This window comes from Ornithodoros turicata, chromosome 9 (assembly GCF_037126465.1).
Source record: "Ornithodoros turicata isolate Travis chromosome 9, ASM3712646v1, whole genome shotgun sequence".
NCBI lineage: Eukaryota > Metazoa > Arthropoda > Arachnida > Ixodida > Argasidae > Ornithodoros > Ornithodoros turicata.
The window spans coordinates 35,427,627-35,449,130 of NC_088209.1; the positions used below are offsets into that span (position 1 = coordinate 35,427,627).

The window sequence follows — 21,504 nt, forward strand, 5'->3', positions numbered from 1 at the left end:
TTGACTATTGAGCAGTAGCTTATCCAGAACCGCAAGCTCGGAGGGGTGCTGCAAAAAAAAAATAAATAAAAAAAATTGGGGTGCATTTACATTGTGAGAGTATAGTACGCAGGAAAAAAAAGTTAGGGGGGCGTTGCATAATATTTGGGGGAAGATATCCTGCTTCGAAGAGACGTCCAATTCGAAACTCGAGTATGGAATTCCCTAATCGATTCGGAATTCGGATCGCATATACAGTTATTCGCTTCGGTATTCGAAAAATTCGAAAATGCGCATAGCCCTAGTATATATAGGCGTTTTCGCGAAGGAAAGATAAATAAATGAATAAATAAATAACGATGCGTAACAATCGTGCCGCTGCTATAAATGATATCCGCATGGAAGCAAAGAGAAGGAGGAGGGACGAGATAAACATCGAAGGATTAAAAATGACGCAAAGTTGGACGGCGTGCAACCCTGTGTATAAAAGCAGGAAAAGCAATTAATAGCCTCGGTACGGTTTCATCCTGCCCACGGTGGGGTCGCCGAGTTCATCGGCTGCATCGAAAGTGGATGTCTGTCTATGCAGAATGTGGTCGGACGTCGCTCGTTTTATTTCTTCATTTTGGGTGCCCGCGAAAAGTGGATCGGAGCTCACGTTTCAACGTAATTGCGCTGGCCACCGGTCCGGCGAATGCTCTCCTGTTAGCTAAAGGGTTGAACGGCAGCTCTCGATGGCCGCACGCCCGATGGGTTTATTCACTTCCTCTTTTTTTTTTTTTTTCGTGCGTGTATGCCAGAGGCACTTTCACTGAATTGTCTGTGCTGTCACATCGGTACGAGTTTGCGTTTGTAGATGTAGTTTTCGTTTGTGTTTCGAGAGTTCGTTGTAGAATTACGCCACATGGATGACGGTAGGGTATTGGTCATTCCTACACTCTTAAGAAAACAAAGGTAGAATTTCCTATCCAAGCTGGTAGAGCGACATTTCGGGCCAATCCACGCGTGCCTTCTCCTCCGCGGGTGTAAGCGGCGGCGTCCCTTTCCCTTGCTTCCCTCTCTCACGTTTGCACTAAGGAAAAAAAGGGTAGAATTTCCTTAACAAGCTGGTAGAACGACAGTTTCTACTTTGTAGTTTGTTTCTACTCTGCAGTTATACCCAAAAGGTAAAATTGGTTTCAGTAGAAATGTGGTTGCAATACAGCTCTACCGAGATGGGTCAAAAATTCTACCTTGTTTTTTTTTTTTTTTTTTTTTTTTTTTTTTTTTTTTTTTTTTTTTTGTCTTAGAGTGTACCCCTAAGCTGTTTCTAGCCCTGAGTCTGATTTCCTTCGCTCTGCACTCCAGAACAGAAGTCGGCACTTGTGACCCTCGCTCCGCTCTTCGTTTGCTCATTCATGCTTGCTCACTCCCCGCTCTGTTCTCCGTTTGCTCATTCATGCTTGCTCACCCCCCGCCCTCCGTTTGCTCATTCATGCTTGCTCACCCCCCGCTCTTTTCTCCGTTTGCTCATTCATGCTTGCTCACTCCCCGCTCTGTTCTCCGTTCGCTCATTCATGCTTGCTCACTCCCCGCTCTGTTCTCCATTTGCTCATTCATGCTGCTTGGATGAGTCACCGAGAAGGAGACATCGAGAATTCGTCTTTGCCGTTGCATCTTTCACTTCTGGGGAAATTCTTTGTAACTTTGGTATGGATATGTTTCAGTTACTTTTCTATTATCTATAAGCGGGCATTAAAAAAAAACTGATCATTCTTTCGTGCGTTCCGTTCTCAAACTCTCTCTTTGCCTGCTGGCTCGCAAACAAAGCGGCCGTTGGATTGGAGTTTTTAGCATCGCAGCTATATATTCTTCGCGTCCTGTAGCGTACGTCCGCTGTTTACCGCAGAAGAATCATTCACCTCGCTTCGTGTTGAAGCTGTCACTCGCCGATGTTTGTAACGAAAGCGTGGCAATAACCCCCCTCGCCGACGCCAATGTCACTGCCTATTGAGTGACACGCCTTCGTGGTCACGATCCGCGCATAAAGCATCTCCCTGGAACAAATGCAAACGCTGCAACGCTCCGTTGACGCCGTGTTGACAACGCATTCATTGCCACTATACCGTCGTGCTCGAGCATAAGGGAATATTTCTTTCTTGTTTTTGTTTTTGAATGCTCGGTTTTAAGCTGGTGGGGTAAGGCACAGACCCTTTAATTTATTTTTTCTTGCGGTTTAACGTTTTTACATGCTAGTATGAATTGTTTTTTTCTTGCCCTATCTACATTAAAAAGAAATGAAAATTGAAAATCAAATAGGGGAAAACCAGCACCCGTGGCATAGTGGTTAGCATGATCGCTTTGAAGGTTCCAATTACATAACAAAGAAAGAAGGAAGACTGCTCCAGCACTAGCCGCTGTTCGGGCCCAGCAAGACCCCAGCGTCCCGAAGGAACCGACAGCAGCGCAGTTGTGACCGCACCGTGCTCAGTTGGGCAAGGTATAGTAGTCAGAGGGATAGCTCGGGGTAGCTGGGTGTATGAAAATCAATTTTTACATTAAGCTTGGTCCTTTCGTTTCGCTTTGGAAAGCGTATGGTGTTTTAGAAGGCAGAGAAACAGTGCTTGGAAACGTGGTATCTGTTGGTTTGTGTCTTTCGGCTTATTTTTTTCCTGCAAGAAAAGAAGAAAGAAAAGATCAGACCAGCGCTGGAATTAACACCAAAACGCTGTGCAGTCGGACAGATTCATAAGTCAGGAGATAATCAACACGATTGCTCCGCGCACGTGTAGAAAAGTAACCCATCTGGATCAGTTCCTATTCACCCGTAACCAGTAATCTAACGGGGCTTCAGAAAGAGGTGCTTGCACAAAAAATGTTCGTTAAAGTTGTGGTAGAAAGTCAGAACATTGTGACTTTTTGACTTTTTGAAGCCACCAAACGGTGAAAGGTGGAGTCATCCAGGCCAAATTGTAATGTACTTCGCACGGAGTACTTTGCTAGTACTGTGTTCGTTTTTGTTTCATTATGTCTCAGGGGCCCACGAGGTCATTACGTGTGTGTGTGGGGGGGGGGGGGGGGGTAACATAAGTGAAACCGTCCAAACAACTAGCACTCGGAAAAACGTACATCGCACTTTGCCAGAGATGCAAAGTACTTGGTACTTCGAAGTACCGAAAATCGCTTATAAATACCGTGCAGCATAACGCGCACGTGATATGTCGCTCAAATTTTTAATTATTATTTTTATCAAAGGCATGAGCCCACATTCTAGCAGGCAACACTGGCACTTACGTATGCGATTTTTTTTCTTTTTTTGCTGTGTAAGCGTCGCTGTGTTAGACCCAGTGTTATGCGCATGCAACGTAGTTTTGCCACCGCATTTGACGGGCAACGCGAACTTGGTGTCTACTTCGGCACAGTGTTGCCCACAATTTTCAATTTTGATTTTCTCAGAAACTGTTGAGTGCGATTGGGATGAAAATTGTGACGTCAGAATCGTAAGAGGTTGCACCATTGAATGAACTCACGCTATCAGATTGTGCCTCAACTGTTTTGCAACACCTTTACCCATCAGTGGCCTTTAGTAACTATACACCCTTGAGTCACAGTGTACCATGATGGTCGAGCCTTTCCTGTCCTTCGTGCAGAGCTGCATCAGCTGACACGAAGCTTTCCGTGCACCCGGGCAATGGCCTCGTTCGAGTGACATCCGCGTTGCGTATGTGCTTTCACTCACGCGTGAACTTGACATAGCGTGTTGCGCGTAATTTTAATTCAGTTGCCAGCCAAAAACGTTCGCGTGTCCACTGTTGACAGCGCGTCGTAACCAACATCGTTCGCGTGAAACCTTCTCGTGTAGTCACGTGGGATTCCGATTATCTACTGGGCGTTCCCGCTGTGATTCCTAGAGGCTAGTTTTAGGGTACGAAGTTCACAGAGGCAGTGTAGAGGCAAATATTTGCTTTGAGAACAGACGTTACTTTCAGATCATTGAGTTACAGTAGCACATAGAGACATGTTAGTTTGTCAGTATGAGATGCAGATCTTAGACGCAACAACTTTTGACTTTTCAACAGTCAAAATAGAACAAAAGAAGGTTTCAGCTTGTGGCGTGTTGCACTCGATGGTCCTGCTGGTGGATGGAGTACATGGTTGATACGAAATTATTGAATGTCCCTTCGTAAGTATCATTTAGTGAGATGCTTGAGGATTTTCCAATTCTCTTCGTGCGATACCTTAGTTGTCGATGCGCCATGAAAACTCGAATCATTGTCATCATTAACACGCGCCGCATTTTGAATGCGATTCAAATGGCTGTCGACTCCGCAGTACATACTTGCACTATTGCTACGTATTTAGCCTTCGCAACACGGGCAAGGTTGCCTTCTAGACAGCTATATCGAGGTGCCATCTGGTGAAGAGTATCGCTATACGGACTGACTAGATCTTGCGCCTTCAGCGTCCTGTCGAATTTATATCAATGCAATCCACGCGTCTCACACTGAACACGCGAAGACGTGCGCCGTTGCTAGGAGACGGAATACCAGAGCATCCGGTGTCGTCACCCGCTCTCGGAGAATCCGAAACTATGAGGTTTTGCGGGTTCTTCGTGCGGGAAAATTCGTGGAAGCGCGTGCTGTTCACTGATGTCATTTACATTTTGCGTTATGGAGGTTGTCTTTTAACCACGACATACTAGATTATAACGACCATGTCATAATCGGCAACGCTTATGAGGAACCCGTCCGCACGATCCGCTAGGGGCGCTACTCATCGGCCCGCGAGATCTACATCATGATTGGACCATGGAAATTTGAATTTTGAACGCGGGGAAGCGGTCGTACGACTACCGTAGCAGAGGACAGCAACAGCTACCATGAAAACGCTTAGAATGATGATGATAATCAACTTTCCAAAGAAGCATCTCCTGTGCGACATCCACCGCTTGTGCAAAAATACTAAGGTAATCTGAAGCGCAAAGTATTGCAGAAATTGAGGAAGCAATAACCGGGCCGATGTGTAGCGCCACCGCTAGCTTCCAAGTGCGGCGCTGGGAAGGGGTGCCTATGAAATGGTCGTTTTAATCTAGTAGGTCGTGCTTTTAACACGAAATAATATAAATACTTTTTTCTTTGTCCGTATATAGTGACACTTTAAGCAACAAGCGAAGCGCAATATGCTGCTGAAAGCATACAGGACCGAATCTCCTCTCTCTCTCTCTCTCTCTCTCTCTAAGTTGCCGCGATTTTCAGTAGGGGAAGGGAGCGACCACCGTCGATGAGCTATATCATCGAAGCCGGATGATATTCCCCCCCGAAGCACCTCCATGACCCCCCGCGATCGTCTCGAACTTTTCGCCCCGACTCATCGTGCCGTGCGATTTCGTCAGCGCGTGTTCCTGCTTCACAGAAGTGTTGATTCACGTTCCTTCTGATGTCTTTCGCACATAACTTCACGTCCCGTACGCAACGCCAGGCCGCGAGATGGGAACTCCCTTGACGCTATGTTTCGTGACGCCAGGTGTGGCTGCCAAAGCGTTGCAGACGAAATTTCTCACTGCGAAAGAATGAGTGAGCGCAGTTCCGACAGGCGCACATGGGGTGTGCGTTGAAGTCCGTCCTTTCTTACATGCCCGTAACCATGTATTCACACGATCGTCATCCTCATGGAATATTCTAGGGGAAGAAAAAACTAAGTATGTGTGTCGTCTGCTAAGTAAGTACAAGTGTCGTCTTCCGATATCCCGACGCCGTGCGAGTGTGCTGAACCAAAAGACGCGGCAGAACTTACCGCCCAGTGAGCAGTTTCTCGTTTTTTTAGTTCTTTTTTTTTTTTTCGAATATTCTAGGGGAAGAAAAAAACACGAGAAACTGCTCACTCGGCGGTCTTTTGGTTGAGCGCACTCGCACGGCGCCGGGATATCGGCAGACGACACTTGTACTTACTTAGCAGACGACACCTTTGGCCCTGTCGTCTGCTACGGAATATCTTTTGGCTGAGCCGCAGGGCATTCCCCGTTGTTAGAAGAGCACGAAAAGTCGTGACGTCGAGTGTTCGCGCGCTTACGTGGGAGAAAAAATCTATGACGTCTTGTACATATGTTCCACCGGAGTATTCTTGGGAGTGTTGCCACGTACCCTCGCATTGTAGCGGCTGCTTGGGAAAATTGCGTTGTAGCTGCAAGCCTGAAGGATCTCAGGTGACGTATTAATCACACTGTGAAGTGTGCATAAGTGTGCAAAATTATGCATTTCATTTATGAAGTGGAGGATGGTCCGGTGATCCGATGATTCAAGCTCTTGGCACCTAAGGAACCCATCCCCCGATAGCCGAAGTTCACGCCCATTGGGCGAGGTGGTACCGGTTCGTGTAACGGGGTCAAAGCAACTAGAGGACATCCGTAATGTTCTGGATACTCCATGTCCGGGTACGGATGCTGAATTCCGGATAACTGAATTCAGTTCTAATTGAATTTGGATTGTGCCGACGTTTTCTGTACGCAGAACGAGATTTCGGCCCAGCGTAGTTCCGAATAGGCGGCACCGGACTTCTTTTCTTTACGAAATACTTCGAAAAACATAAACGAAAACAACACAGCTTTACGGATACGTTATTAATGGTCAAGATCTAATGTGTTAAACATATTTGATATTCAGAATCAGATCACAGCAAGTGCATGCTTACTCAGCGTTAAAAGCAAACATTGGAGGAAAAGCGAGGTTACAATAAGGCTCTCGAATTTCTTCTAACTGCACGCGAACTTTGTTTCCCACAATGCACAGTCTTTCCACTGCTGTAAACACCAGTCGCTCTGTTCCGATGCCTATGTAGGCCAGTGGGGCTTGAACGGGTCGGCTGTTACGAACCTCGCGCATTTACTATTTTATTACTTTTAAAGCGTTTATCTGCAGTAACCCATTTTTCTGCTCAGCCATGAAGTAAGAGCGTTTGTAAAAAAAAAAAAAAAAAAAGTCATCACGTTTCTTCTGATAGCATGCTCCGTTTCGCCTCCCGTAGTGCAGGGTAACATGACCACAAAGAATAGAAGTAGCGTGCTTTAAACTCTGGTATAGTTCCTTGAGTGCGGTGCTCCTTCCGCAAAGTCTGACACGAGGATGATTGAAAACAACGGTAAAGGATGCGGGCCCGTAGAAGATGCCGATAAAAAGTATTTATGTTAAGGTACTGAGTACCAGGCGAAAAGTAACTGTGTAGAGTATTAGGTATTCGACGTTGAAAAAGTATTTGAGCGAAATACTAGATGCAATTAGTAACTGAACATTATCAAGATACTATCAAAAAGATATACTTGTATGGACCTTCTATTTTTATTATTTATGTATTTAAATTTATTTTCCTGCGATGCCTGCTTATAGGACGCTCAATCAACGGGCTGTGTAGGGAGACTTGGTACATATTCACAATGAAACTGCAGGTGTTCTGTCTTATACTTCATATTAACTTTTTTTGTCGTCGTCTATTGCTGCAGCTTCATTATGTATAGGATGCTCTCCTCCTCGCACCACGCATGCAAATGTAAATGCCATAGAAAAAAAACAATAAGTTCATCATTTTCGCGTTCTTTCCTGGGTCCCCCCCCCCCCCAAAAAAAAAGCCTAATGAGGTATCTTCGGTGTAGCGTACCAAAAAAAAAATAAAAAAACTTTATTACAAGATGATGACAAAATTAGTAGAAGTAACAACCCAAAAGTACTCCAGTATAATACCGAATACTACAACCGAGTACTAATACGGCAACATTCCCAAAGCTCGAGCATCAACATATACGGCAGTCTTCGAAATAGCCAAAAGAGCATCGGGAGTCGAAGCACGCAGGACTGCCGGTCGTGCGCGCTAGCCACTACGCTGCACTGGCACGGCTTGCAAACGACTTGCCAAAGGGGTGCACCCTTTCGTTGAATGAGGACCCTCGACAAGGCGTGCCAGCGTGGCGTATTGGTTAGCGCACTCGGCCGCCAATCATGAGGTACGCCGCTCTTTCTGCGACTGCAATATTTCAATCTGTCACGTAGGAAGAACGATACACGCTCTAAGCGAGGCATATGATTCATGGCTGAACTGAACGTCTCTCTCGCGGTCTTCGAGTCACTCGCCCGGCCACACAGGGTGCCCGTGCCTGTAGAAACAAGACGAAGAGAAAGCTTCCACGTTTGCGAGTGACTCAGATTACATCTTTCCGACAGGGATACCTTTTCTCTTTATCTCCGTCCTTAGCCGAACGTTTTCGCAAGTCTTCCATTTCATTAGCATTGCGACTGAGCCGATGCATAATGCAGAAGGTACGCGCCCACTGATACACAAAATGTGTGCATTTCTCCAAGAAAGTCGTTGCAATGGAATCTGTTATCCTTCGTCGTACGTCATTAAAAGACGGAATAGATTGTGAGCGATCGATCTGTACTGCGCTGAGAGGATGTATTACAACGGAACTCTGCTAATTGATTACATGGATTGGTCGTATCCCGATTTCTGCGCGTTCAGTCCTGAGCGCACGATCTACGTGAATCTTTTTTTTTTTTTTTTTTTTTTTATGTCACCCGCGACAGACTTTGAAATTGGCGGAGTCAGTTCGAAGACATTCTTTCCTCATGACGATATTGCTGGATAAAATTTTTTTTCCGGGTAATAGATCGTCATTCCGCGCTCAATTGATGTCCACAGAAAGAGGGAGAGTTTATTTTGTACCTTGTTTCTGTGCGCATATTTTTTTATCTTGAACATGAAATAACTGATGTTCTGAGGCTGGAACAACATAGAAGGGACAATCACATACAAGGCCTCAAGTTGCCTAAGAAATTAACGATCTTTCATTTTTTTATCTGTTGGTTCGGTTCCGATAATTATCCTGGTATTTCACGCGGGTGAAACTGTTTACGCCGCATCTTTCTCGGGTTGTAGGGGATTTCCGAAACGGCAATTCCCATCCGTAGTTCTACGCCTTGCTCTCCGAGGGGGTTGTTTTGCAAAAATATTCTAAAAAGCCAGGAGAGCACATGACTAAGAACGGGAAAAAATCTAAACACTTGACACAACAACAACAAAAAGATGTTTTGAGTGAGTGAGTGCAGAGAGAAAGAGGGTTGTTTTGCGCGAGCCCGTTAATGTTGCTCTCGGCTATTTGACAGGGAACAAAAAAACCGAGCTCGAAATCGCTTGCTCAGCGATTGTCACTTCAGGCGACAACCCGGACAGCAGGCGATATCGGTCCAGTATTAGCGTTAGGCCGGTTTTGATTGGGCATTTATGGAGCCCCATATTCAAGTCAGCGCAGAAATTGTAGTTTGCTGGCTTTATTGGTGTTACCTCTGCTAAGGCGCAAGTATGCAAAACGGAACAAAGGTAGAGTGCGTCATGTGGGAAAGTGCCCAGAATATCGTTGTCATTGAAGCCACGTCGTTCATATCAATCCCTTCTGCATTTCTACAAGGACTGCACCTTTGTGGCATTGGAATTAAAATTCAGGACTTCGCAGTTTATTCCCTCTTGGCAGTATGAGTCATGCGCCCCCCCCCCCCCCATCTTTAAAACAAGCTTTGTTTTCCGTCGCCTCGATTCTTGTCTCTACATTCAAGTAGGGCACCAGTTTTTGCTTCAAGGTTGCGGCCGTCAAGTTGTTGTTGTTGTTGTCGTTTTGTCAGTGTCACATACTATTCGAGGGAAGGGGAAGAAGTGAAGAGGGGAGGGGGGGAAGCGTTCCTCCTTCAGATATGTGTCGCCCATCAGCTGCATTGCGACGGCGACCTTTCCCACTCCTAACTGGGTCGCCTGTTCTGCATGCGGCGGCTGCCTCCCGTCTTGTTGCTGATCCTTGTGTATTCTGGCCGCACGCGAGGAGTAGCACTCGTTTGTTCTTGCCTGCGGTCAATGGCCGTGGGAAATGTTGGCGCGAAGTGGTCTCGTGCGGTCGTCGCGACCTGACAGTATATACATTGTAACGAACATGCTTTCGAGCTCGTTACACTATGCTAACGAGTTGACGGTGATGGGGCAGCTTTGGAACAGTCACGTTAATTCCTTTGAGCAATTATTGTCGGTTTCCTGCCTGACGAATTTCCAGCTAGCACCACCCGTAAGGCAGCGGACAAGTCGAACGTATAGTATGACAGGCATAGGTTCTGCTTTCTGAATCGTCAAACGTTAGCGACAACCTCCTCGCACATAAGGTCAGAGAGGAGTCATGCGGGTACCCCTCCCGCAGAAGTCGTGATGGGTCGACGTCTCGAGTCCATCGTTTCTGTGCCTCGGGGTACGACGATCCTGGAGGGTACAGGCGCACCATATTCGACACATGGCTGCGGAGCGTCCGCAACAGGAAACTCTGGTACGCCCCTTGAAGTGACGCCCATCCCGATACGGGGTGAAGATAAGGGCCACGCAGAGAACATTTTCAGAAAGAATTTCCACTTGTGCCAACGACAAAGACGCTTCTAGTATATGATCCCCGTTTGGGACCATAGCATACGTGACACCGCACCATTGCCTCAACATCAGCATAACAAGGTGGTCAATCTCGAACGGCGCGACCCTACAGTCGGCACGAACTGTGAAGACGCCGGAACCGTAGGATGGCTGCACTTTTTAACCGAATTGGGAATGTCTGATATGAAGATCTTGCGAACGGTCGCGTATGACCTACCGGCAAACCTTTGGTTCTTCTGCGAGCCGGTTGTCCCTGACGTCCATCTCTCGTCCATTCAACGCCTCCGAGTAAGACAGCGATGAGCAATGATGTCTCTTTACTAACGGCGCTCGTTAAACTCCACGAGGGGGCTGAAAGAAAAGATACGAGATGACCTTCCGTCTCCATGCAAATGACCCCCTTGCCTATATCGGCGTGTATATGCAGATAACCCGGTGCAGAGAACAAGGCGCCTTGCCTTGATGCGAGGGGGTGGCCATCCGGGCCCATTGACCGAGTAAACTTGACTGAGCTCTTTCCGTCTTCCGGCCGACAACCAGTCCCGCTGACACAGTTGCTCTCCCGGGGTCTTCAGTTACGCAAGGATTCTTCTTCTATATACCCCTCTTTGATCGACGAGTCTACACCTCCCCCCAGTGCCTGGTCGTGCCTAGCCCACGAATAGCGGCCATCCAAATCACGTCGTCAGCTGTATCTGGCGAGGGACCGGTTTCGATTATAATGCCTCTTTTTGTGGCCGACGCATCAGAGAGCGAGGAAAAAAAAAAAAAAAAGGAGTAACGTGTATATGCTCAACCGGCAGCACTCGGAGTTCTTGAGAGTTCTCCTGGTTCTGCGGCTGGAAAAAGGCGGAGACGCCGGTTAATTGTGTTCCTCGTTCGTAGAGGAGGCCTTTTGTGTTCAGAATCTGACTTCGTTATTGTTGCTGGAACGAATTCAACCCTTTCAGGGGCTGCGTCTTGTGCCTCGTCCACGTTAATTGGGTTGTTGGAAGAGGCTCGAGTATGGTCTCACGATAATTAGCGTTCCTTCGTGGGCCTCGGTAGTGTCTTGCCGATCGTTTTCGGAAGGGAAGTTCGCAGTTGGCTGTTTCCATGGCGTTGTGGGTATACGATACGGATCCGTTATCGGTTATCGTTCGGTATAGACGGTACAGACGCATGCGTTTGACCAATGAGCGCTAACCGCTTCGGGTCGTACGACCACGAGCATTTTCGAACTTCTGAAATTAATGCTTGTTGAATTGCCAACGTGCTTTCGGTGGAGGAAGCCACGTCCAGAAAGCGACAACAACAACGGGGCACTGGCACTTTTATTTTACTTCACTGACCCTGAAATTTACTCCCAGCACTACGAATGGTCTCTAAGATATAGATCCCATAGACCTCCGTACATGTACTCCCGAAAGGGAGTTAAAAGTTTTGATAATGCACTGAGTCCTGAAAATGACTAAAGACGCTAGTTTTTTTTTTTTTTTTTGTGTGTTTTTTTTAGAGTGTAATATGGACATATGTCGTTTGCTACACTTGAGTTTAACACTATAGGTAATTTATAAGGGACGGGCCAATTGAATTCTCGAATCCTATAGGCAGGGATTCGAGATTCGGGAATCCGAATCCCAGTGCCCAATAGGCGAATAGAATGTTTCGAATCCACCAACCGCGTTTGTTTCTCTCTTTTTTTTTTAAATTGGCGCCTCCGGAGCCCGCCGGAAGCCTGATTGGCCGGGCCACGGGGCGCGCCAAAACCGCAGCACATGACTAACCATAAAGCTCTGACATTTACAAGTTTAAAAGTAACATGGTTTTGATTTTGATTGTTTCTTAGTTTTATGGAAAGAATTCAGGCTCGAGTGTTTATGTATTCCCTGTAGTCGATGAACATCGTGTTAAATAAATTAAATTTAGGAAGAAGTATATATGGGTATGTTTTCTCTCTAGAAAATGAACAATTATTTAATTTGTTTTTCATTAAACAAAGATATCAAATTCTGCTTCAAAACACTTTTCTGTAGAAACGTTTCTTTCCACAGGCTTTTCAAACTCTTTTTTTAAAGAAAGGATTCGAAAGAACCGAGATTCGTAATATTTGTGGATTCGCAGAACCTTCGCTGGTTTCGGTTTCGGATTCGACAAATTCTGGATTCGTCCCATCTCTTGTTATAACGTTAATCGAAACAGTAAGCGAAAAAGAGCGACAGCAGCATCACGGTACGACGTGAACTGCTATGTTCTGCTGGGAGAAGAACTGAGTAAAAAAAAATGACAATATTAAACGAATTAAATGCCCACTACGACCTGCAGCTCGCACCTGGAAGCAATGTGTGGTGCACGGTTGCCTTCTGCTCCTCAGTGGAGGCTACCAGGTAAAGCCAAAGGTCATTGGGTAGCTAGTAATGGTCCGCGTTGACGTCACGGTCATAAGAATGAGAGGCTTACCATCGGAGTATTGTATGAACTGAATCAATTGAGAGAAACATTTGGACCGCCCTTTGGAGCCACGTTGATGTATGTTACGGTGGCTTTGAAGAGAGAGGACATGCGGGAAAGTCAACAGATGAGATTGCTGTGTGAAAAGCAAAGGCGTGAGGAGGATTCTCATGTTGTAATTGATGTAGATCTTGGTGGTCAACGGACGTTACTAGTAGCTCAGAAGCACAGCGACGGGATAAACTGGGGTTTCAGGAGGAATTATAGCAACGAAATGTGACGTTGCACGACGGCTATGGCCTCGAACGAACCAGTACAGACAGTTTCTCACAAACATGTTGCAGCTGTTCTCTGTATTAAAAAGGGCCTGGAGCGCTTAACTTAGCTCATGCCTCGTAATAACCAACAGGGAAGACTGTCGATGTAATAAGCGATGATAATCGATCTATCCAGTAAACCGACGCAGCCGGACGTCCTGTAGAAATGCCAGAAACAAGAAATCGCTGTAAAAGGGTTGCGCTGTAAGAGGGTTACAAAAACATCATGAGAGGGGAACGACCAGTGATATTTTTTTCTCTTCTTTCGTTTCTTCTTTTTCGATCCTGCTTTTTCTTCGTTCTTTATTTTTTATTTTTCCTTCATTCTTTCTCTTTATATTTTGAGTGGAATAGCAAGCCGCCCTTATGTTTGACTAAGCTTTTCTCCGTTTCTTGGAGTAAATATATACACCCTCTTCGAGATTGTGCCTTATTGTTATCCCACATCATCAGATATAGCTTCCTCCAATGACCCACAAAGATTAGAATGTTGATAACGGCGATGTCATCATAACGGCTGTGTCCTTATTCGACGCTGTCCTTGTCGAAGCCTCTCAGTGCCGTCGTATAGCGAATGAATATCGCAGGTGGCAAGAAGGCTTCTGCCACTTTCATCGGGGACGCGTCGCGGTCCAATGGCTCTGAGGAACCGTGCCGAGGTCGTGTCATTTGCTGCAATGTAGGTTGACAGCTGATCCGTCGTTCTGCCGAAAAGCTGCTCGCACCGAACGACAGGCTCTTTTTGAAATTACGAAAATCACGCAATTTCGGTTCGTATATCTGCGGCAGATGACGCAATACAAAAATATTTCGAGAAGTGAAAATGCGCCTTGCGGGTGTAACCTTGGGCGTTCCGCGGCAATCGATCCAATCGGGCCGCTCGGCCAGCTCGAATATTTTTTTCGAGTAATTTGTGCGCGTAGAGAAGGAGGGGCCGGTAGAGATAAGTACCTATAACGAAGGTTCCAGTTGAAAATGTGCTTTCGGCATCTTATTGGTTCTTGCTCTAGCCGATGCACAACCTAATGTCATATTTATGTCGATAGGAGACCCAGTAGAATGTCCTATGCAGCTTAACGGAGAAATTAAATGACCCTGCTTCATTCGTCGAGCAGCCTTTCAGGAGCCACAATGGAAAATAGCCACGCGAACTAGCATTGAGCGATGCTGCGTGACCAAGGAGGCACGGCCCGATCACCTGAAGTGACGTAATGAGATCAGTGTCATCAGCGTAGCGAGCAGCCCCGAGGTCTCATTTTCCACTGAAGATTCGTCCGCCGCGGACCCGGCGCTGCGCTGTTCCTCTACGGTGTTCCTCTACGTCAGGGAATGATGTCATCATTACCTATTCACTTATGCGCTTATTCGCTTCACGGGGAGGATAAATTTCGTCAGGAGGTGTCCCGTCCCGTCCGTTACACTGCCACCACGTCCTCACTCCTAGTGACTCTAGTCACTCCCAGACCGCGTGATAGTCGCCCCGTTTCAGTCCAGTGTTGCTCGAGGGGTTTTTGCGTTTCCCTCAGTGGTTTGCGCGAATGGAGAACGGAACGTACTCATCCTATCACAGTTTATTAGTTTGCTCGTTGCTATAGAGTTTCGTTTGAGGATTCTTGAGTCATTCTGAGCCTTCAAAGAGACGATTTCAGAAAATCCCAGTTCTCCTTGCGTATGCGTTGCATCCTGGGTGATTACTGTAATGAACTGTCCTTCACGTTTAGTTTTCACTGCCCTTGACTCCTCGTGGACAATCGGCAATTAAGGCGTGACCTGTCTATCTGAATTGTGATACGAATTATCGTCACGATACGGCTATCCAACGAGCCGAGCTTAATCCGAGCCACCCTGCCGAGCAACCGCTGAGAAGCCAGCTAATTGTAAGGGGACTCGTATTTGCTCTCCGTGCACCCTCCGGTGTTCCCTGCGCTAAGTCCTCCTATTGAAGCCACTTACCCACCAACCCAACAGTCTGCGTTTTCCCAGCTAATATAGTCCGCTCGACACTTCCAGTGCGGCCAGTGACCTGGCTATCCGCTTGTTTCGGCCCAAGAACAACAGGCGTGGTATCACGAAGCGGCTTCGTTCCGCGGTTCATGTTGCCGTGCGTGAGTGGTCGCCGTCCCGCGTTTTATGTCCATGAAAAATGGCATAGTGAAGCGAGACAATCGTGAGAGACATTCTGACCCTCTTGGTTCTGGGTTGGTAGAGCAGCGGGGTATATGTTCGGGAATGCCCCGACGTTGCCGCAATAAACGCAGAATGCATTCTTTCTGACTTCGGAGTATAACGCGTGGTTCTGCATGGCCCCATGCTCGGTGACGTCACAGTTCGCGAGATGCACGTCTACTGAGCGCATGCTTTCCTTTCGCCTGAGGCCGCCCTTCGTAGCGTGCGGATGCGTGCATTCGTTTCGGGAAATCAGATTCAACTAGAGGTAATTGCGCAGAGGCGAAGAGCGTTCGTCGGCAACAGAAAATGGAGTTGGCGTTCGCGGCTTCTAGCAGAGACGACAAGGAGGAAGCTCTTTGTAGGAAAAGGGCCGAAAGAGTCGGGGCGTTCCTTCTGATTCTGAATTAAAGAACTGAGCTAGTTGGTGTCTGTTCCAAATTGACAAGCTGAAGCGCAACGGTTGACAAGATAAAGGAACACGCCTTCGTCTGTGTTCCTTCATCTCGTCAAGTGTGGGCTTACCACGTCTATTTATGGCTTCTGCATATACAGGACGTTTAGTCAGTACTACCGCAGGGGCGTCTGGCTTTTTCGCGTATGTTGTGTTTAGCCGTTTTTCTTTCTTTCTTTCTTTTTATGACCGACAGTGCGATGCTCGCAGGGCGCAAGGAGCCTGCTGCTAGTTCGTGCACTTCAGAGCCGTTGCGTTCGTCTCTGGTCTATTTGAGCAAAGTGTATATTCGACACGCTACAACGGGTTAGACAGAATGGCAACACACCGTCTGCGGCTTCAACAGTTCCCGCCGTTGGATGAAGGCTGGAAAGGATGTTCCTTCGTAGACCCTGACATTGCTCTTGAAACGTGACCCGCTCATTCCCCTCCGCTGTCCATTTGCTGCTCCATTCACGTGGTTCTTCCATTATAGTTCAGCTGGCAATTAGTGAAGGAGCGTCTGGGGGAACTTGTCGAACGGGTTAAGGGCGCTTCTTCGAAGCGGTGTACCCCGAGCGACGGTTTACTTTCTTTCCCAGTAATTACGGTGGCGGTAATGATTTCTTCGCTTCGAAGGCCTTTCCTGTTGTTAAGTCATTTGCAAGGAGGGATTATGCGACATTTGCTGAGCTCTCTTTAGCTGTAGAATAGTGGCCGTACCTTAGGCTGCTTTCCTGCGGATGAATTACTTGGTTCTTCGCTGTTCTCCGTGTGCCTCATGCGCCACTTGTGTCAACGCCACGTAGACACAAGGCCTAATGGCTTAAACGGGATGGCCAGCGGCATGGCCGAGTGGGTGAAAGCCAAAGGTCGTGCTGAAGACTGGGATAGGTGGTGGGTTCGAACCCCACCACCGGCTGTGCTGTCCAAAGTTTTCCGGCAGGCTTTCCAGACGAATCTCGGCACAGGTCCTTGTGAAGTCGGCCCAGTACGCACACTAACCCTCCTGTCTTACACTTTTTTCCGCTGAGCTCTCCCCATCTGTCCACGTCTGTGCGTCGCTCATAGCCACGGTTGCTTCGTGGCGCTAACACGGAATTAAGAAGAAAAAAAACGACGTGACGTAGTCATTAAGAGTCCGCCAATCACGACCGTGCTTCGTCGGCCGCAACTATATGGAGACGAGCCGTCATGAGCCGCACCGGCAGCCACTTATAGCCATTGAAAGCCTGTGTTTGAAATCGTCTGCGACGAATGGCTGAATCCCGACTCTAAGTATCCATAAGACTCCAACTCAGCATCATTGTGTTGTTGCGTGGCAGCAATACAACTCGAAACACTTGGCTCGCGGTTGCATAGAATCATCTAAAGGAAGAGCGAAAAGAAAGAGAGAGAGAGAGAGACTTGATCATAAGCCGCAGGTCGCTTAGTGTTTGACGAAACAGCATTCTCTCCAAAAGCGGCGTATAAGAGCAGACTACTGAATTCCAGGCCTGGCCGCCTGGACAACACTCCCATTCAGCGTACCTCGAACTGTGGGCTTCTTCTTTGAGGTCTCGTACTGAAGTTTCTGCCACATAATTTCAATTAAAGTCGGGACCAGGGGACTGCACTGACCAGTGGTTTATGAGAGCACGGGGGTTGTTGCAAGAAGTTCGGGGAAGGGGGGGGGGGGTCATTATTAACAGTAACGTTCAACAACTCCATGTGCCTGAAGCTGGAATAAAAGAGGCTCCCCTTTGAGGGGTGCGCAGGAAAAAAGAGTTAGGGGTGTTACCAAACATTTGGCGGCTGGGGCAGAATAAGTCAACGGCCCGCCCTGACCAACTCGGCAACCTGATGTGACGCGTCGCGACCCAATTGTAAATACTTTTGGTTCATAGTATTCTCACCTTGAAAGACGATGTCTTCGTCCGGAAACGCATTGTTTATGGCCGAATGAAGTACACGAGGAAAGCGTACCTAATTTCTCGAATAGCCCCTCATTTGCCGCAAGTAGTGTTACTTCGTGGAATAACGGGGAACATGCAACTAAAACAGTGTGCTCACAACAGCGTCTGTTCCGTTGAGTAGCCTATGTAGAGGGGAACACTCGCTCAATGCGGGACACGTTGTCCAGTTCCAGTGACCGCAAGGCGAGCCTCCGTGATCTGGAAATGGATAAAGCTCAGCTGCACTGCGAGGCGTAGTCTCACTGCGGCGAAGCACCCTTGCCGGTTGCACTTTCGCCACGTGCCGCTTTGGCGTGGGGGCCTACTTTATATTTATTTATTTTTTTCCCTGGAAGTGCTCACTCAATCGTGCCTGACTTCCCCATATTGGTCTAGGAAAGAAGTGTACGGGAATGTGCGACATAGAACAACATAGGGGACGTCCCACAGCACGTGCTTGCGAAGGTTCGTAGCACAGTGAAGCCTATGCACAAAAACGGACACCGGAAACACCTAGGCAGACACTCCCCCACGGCGGACAGCTAGATTTCCCCGGCAAGCTTCAGGGCTCTTACTTCAATACCTCTCGTGTACGCGGACAAGAACCATGGTCCCGCGGGTGTCCATATTAGACAGGTTTCACTGTAGCAGGAATCTATATACGTTGAACCAATGCCGATATCGAATGGCATGCGGGTGCGGCCGCCAACGAAAGAGAGAGGTCATGGAAAACGTCAGCTCTGTGAGCGTCCTGTAACCAGGCCGGCACAGCTGGGGCCGGCGGCGATGAGAGATGCGCGGGGATGGCTATTATCATTAATTAAATGGTTGTTACTCCAGCGCCCGTACTCTCGGCGCGCCTCTGATATTTATACCGGGGAGGGCTCTCGTTATTTAGTGACTCGGGTTACGCACGCTCCGGGTATCAAAGGGTTGACAAATGGGTGCCGCCTTGGCCTTGAGCTCTGTGTCTGCTCGCCAAGGCCAAGGCTGGGTGGGTATCATCCTGCGTCATTAAATCCCTCTACATGGATCAGTGTACGTGCGCTAGTCGGGACAGGCCCTGTCGATGAGAGAACGCGTTTGCAAAGTAACGAATTATGAGGACACTAATTATCTTTCTCGACTCGCTCCCCGTATGTCTGGAAGGCGTCTGCCATTCCAAGCAGCCACAATGTACTGAAAGTTCAAATACTTAGGATGGCTCGCTGATGGCCTTATCAGTAGAGCCCAGTATATACCAGAGAGACAATTGTGCGGGTGTCATCTTTGACACCAGCGCGGGTAGCGGGTTGGTCGCGAGTAAGATGTTTTCCAGAAAGAGGAATAGAACAGACTTAAGGAGCCACTCAATTTGCATCCTTGTTTGGTTACGTAATAATACCGCGGTCAGCGGGTACAACAAACAGGCACATATAAGATAACCCATCAGAGACAGCCTTGGGGATTCCGCACAGCTCGCGTCTGCGTTTCTTCTCGTTGTGGATGGCGGATCGGGTGCGGGTTGCTGTCGGGTGCAGGTTTCATTTTGTAATGGAACTCACCTGGACCCTGGATCGGATGCGGGTTAAACAATTTCGACACGAGCGGGGATCTACTTGTATCAGTGCCGGGTGCTTCACTTCGTGAAGATGCCCATGAAGAAAATAATCTTGATCTACACCCTGTGCACTTGAACTTTTACTACATTGTGCTGCTTGGCGAACCGCAACTTCATATGACATCTTCCTGTTGCTGATCGCTCTGGCGGTCCTGTAAAGTGGCCTGTCCAGTGGGTATTGTTAGTTTGTAGTATGCTATGTATTTGTTAGTATGTTACCACAATGTTATGGCGAATTCCGCTGGTCGTTTGTGTGTGTGCGCGCGTTCGTTCGTTCGTTCGCCCGTCCGTCCGTCGCGTCGCGTCGCGTCGCATCGCATCGCATCGCAGCGTAGTGTTCCGGTGTGGGTTCAGCGTAGAAATGAACGCAACCACAAATGAAACGCGCGTTACGGCGAAGCTACCACCAGTGTAATCTTTTCTGCACTATACGACCTGTGGAATTCGCCGTTAGATTTCCTGGAGCTTGTGGTTAAACGGCTCGGGACCACAAAAATGCCGTATCGTGCATGGTCGACAAGTAGCGAAACGCCCCTTCGTTGTTGAGCTTCCCTTTGTTATGTCGTCTGCTTTGCATTGCACGTCGGTCACGGAAGGGTGGAAGGCTCCGATAAAATTGGATGATGAGGCCTGATGATGGGTGCGGATCGAGGGGCAACAAAAATGCGGCTTCATGTAACAACTCTGCTTTACAATGTACACGAGTCACGCGAGGAACAAACACTGCAAACGGAGTTTTGATGCAGGATGTGTAAGGATTGAAGGATCAGGAAGCTACCGCTCCGTTCGCTCATTGTCTTTGCAATGCACTTCGGTCACGCAAAGAACTAGGGCTTCCGTAGGGACTGCGTACAAGATGGGCGTGGATTGAAGCACTATAAAAATAATTGCCACCGAAAAATTCTGTTAGCGATTCCGCGTTGCTTACAAAATCATTACTATGTGCACAGCTCACGCAGCCGTGTGTACTAAGGGCAAATAATTTATTAATTTGAGATTTGGATTACATGTTGTGTTAAGTGTTTGATGACTACATGTTGAACCTGAGGTGCACAGTTTTATAACCGATTAATAGTAGTACTGCTGGGGTAGCACTAACAGGTGGTAACTTTCTTTTCGCAGTCACTTCATCTCATCCCCCGCAAAGACCATGGATCGCAGTTGCCCATCCTACTCGAACACAAACATCAAGTACGTATATGCTGCGTGTTTACGGAGACCCAAGCAGCACAATGTACTGAAAGTCGAGTGCAATAGGGGTGGACGGTATGTGTCTTATCGGTGTTCTTTAGTTTCACGAGTCTGTTCAAGGACTTCCACCTACCCGGCCACCCCTATTGCACTCGACTTTCAGTACATTTTGCTGCTTGGGGACCATGCATCAGAAGAATGGATTTCGTTTTTGCTGACAAATGTGTCTCTTGGAAACGATGGTGAAGTGAATTACAATGCAACCAAGTTTTCGTTTACAGCTCTATTGCTATGGATGATCCGTCGCTAGAAACGGAAGCTATAGTGAAATCTTGACACGTTTAGTTCTGTAATGTCCTACCTATTAAGAAAATGCGCTTCATCGCTAAATGTTATGCGAGCATTTCCGTGTAGACTGTATGCAAGTCACAAGCTCGGTGGTAATTTGTGGCCAATTTATTGTTTAGCATTTACGTTGGCTTCGAGCGACTTAGCAGTAACATAATGCACATAAACCAACGGTTTCAATGATTATTGTTATTGCTATTAATTATCTTTGTAATGCATTTTTCGGCAACGGCTTTTCATGGCGGTGCGGGAAAATGTCAAAATGCACAGTGGCTGAGGTCTTCCGCAAGGTAGTTGCTCGGAGATAACATGCACGCACGAAGTTGGCAATCTTTAGTACAATCACCGACCGATTTTTCGGACTTTTCTAGGAGCCATAGCAGTAGTCCACGTTATTGAGGAGTTCGAATTTTGCGGCAGTGGGAAAAATCGACCCCCCCCCCCCCCCCACTTTTGTTTTGTCGCTGAATGGCTTAGAAAACGGTCTGTGCGCGTCTGTTCTACCTCACGAGCACGGGACGACGAATCGCAACGAATTTCTGTCGCTGTGCGCATTCACGAGCATGCTCGCAGCTGCAACGACCGCTGCAGCTGACTGGAGAGCAACAATGACCTCGTTACCGTCATCCGACATTTAACGTTTAACTGCTCACAGCATTTAATTACTTTTATTACCGCATTTAG

At 47.6% G+C, this 21,504-nt stretch overlaps 1 protein-coding gene across 4 annotated transcripts in view; it reads left to right on the plus strand.

Moving 5' to 3' along the window:
• Window positions 1-21,504, plus strand: part of LOC135368756 (CCR4-NOT transcription complex subunit 6-like) — a 92,889-nt gene that overhangs the window by 62,936 nt on the left and 8,449 nt on the right. For all 4 annotated transcript variants that reach the window (XM_064602263.1, XM_064602264.1, XM_064602262.1 and 1 more), the window contains one exon: window positions 20,404-20,472. In XM_064602263.1, coding sequence (XP_064458333.1) covers window positions 20,404-20,472 — 69 coding nt within the window. The remainder of the gene's footprint in view (window positions 1-20,403; window positions 20,473-21,504) is intronic.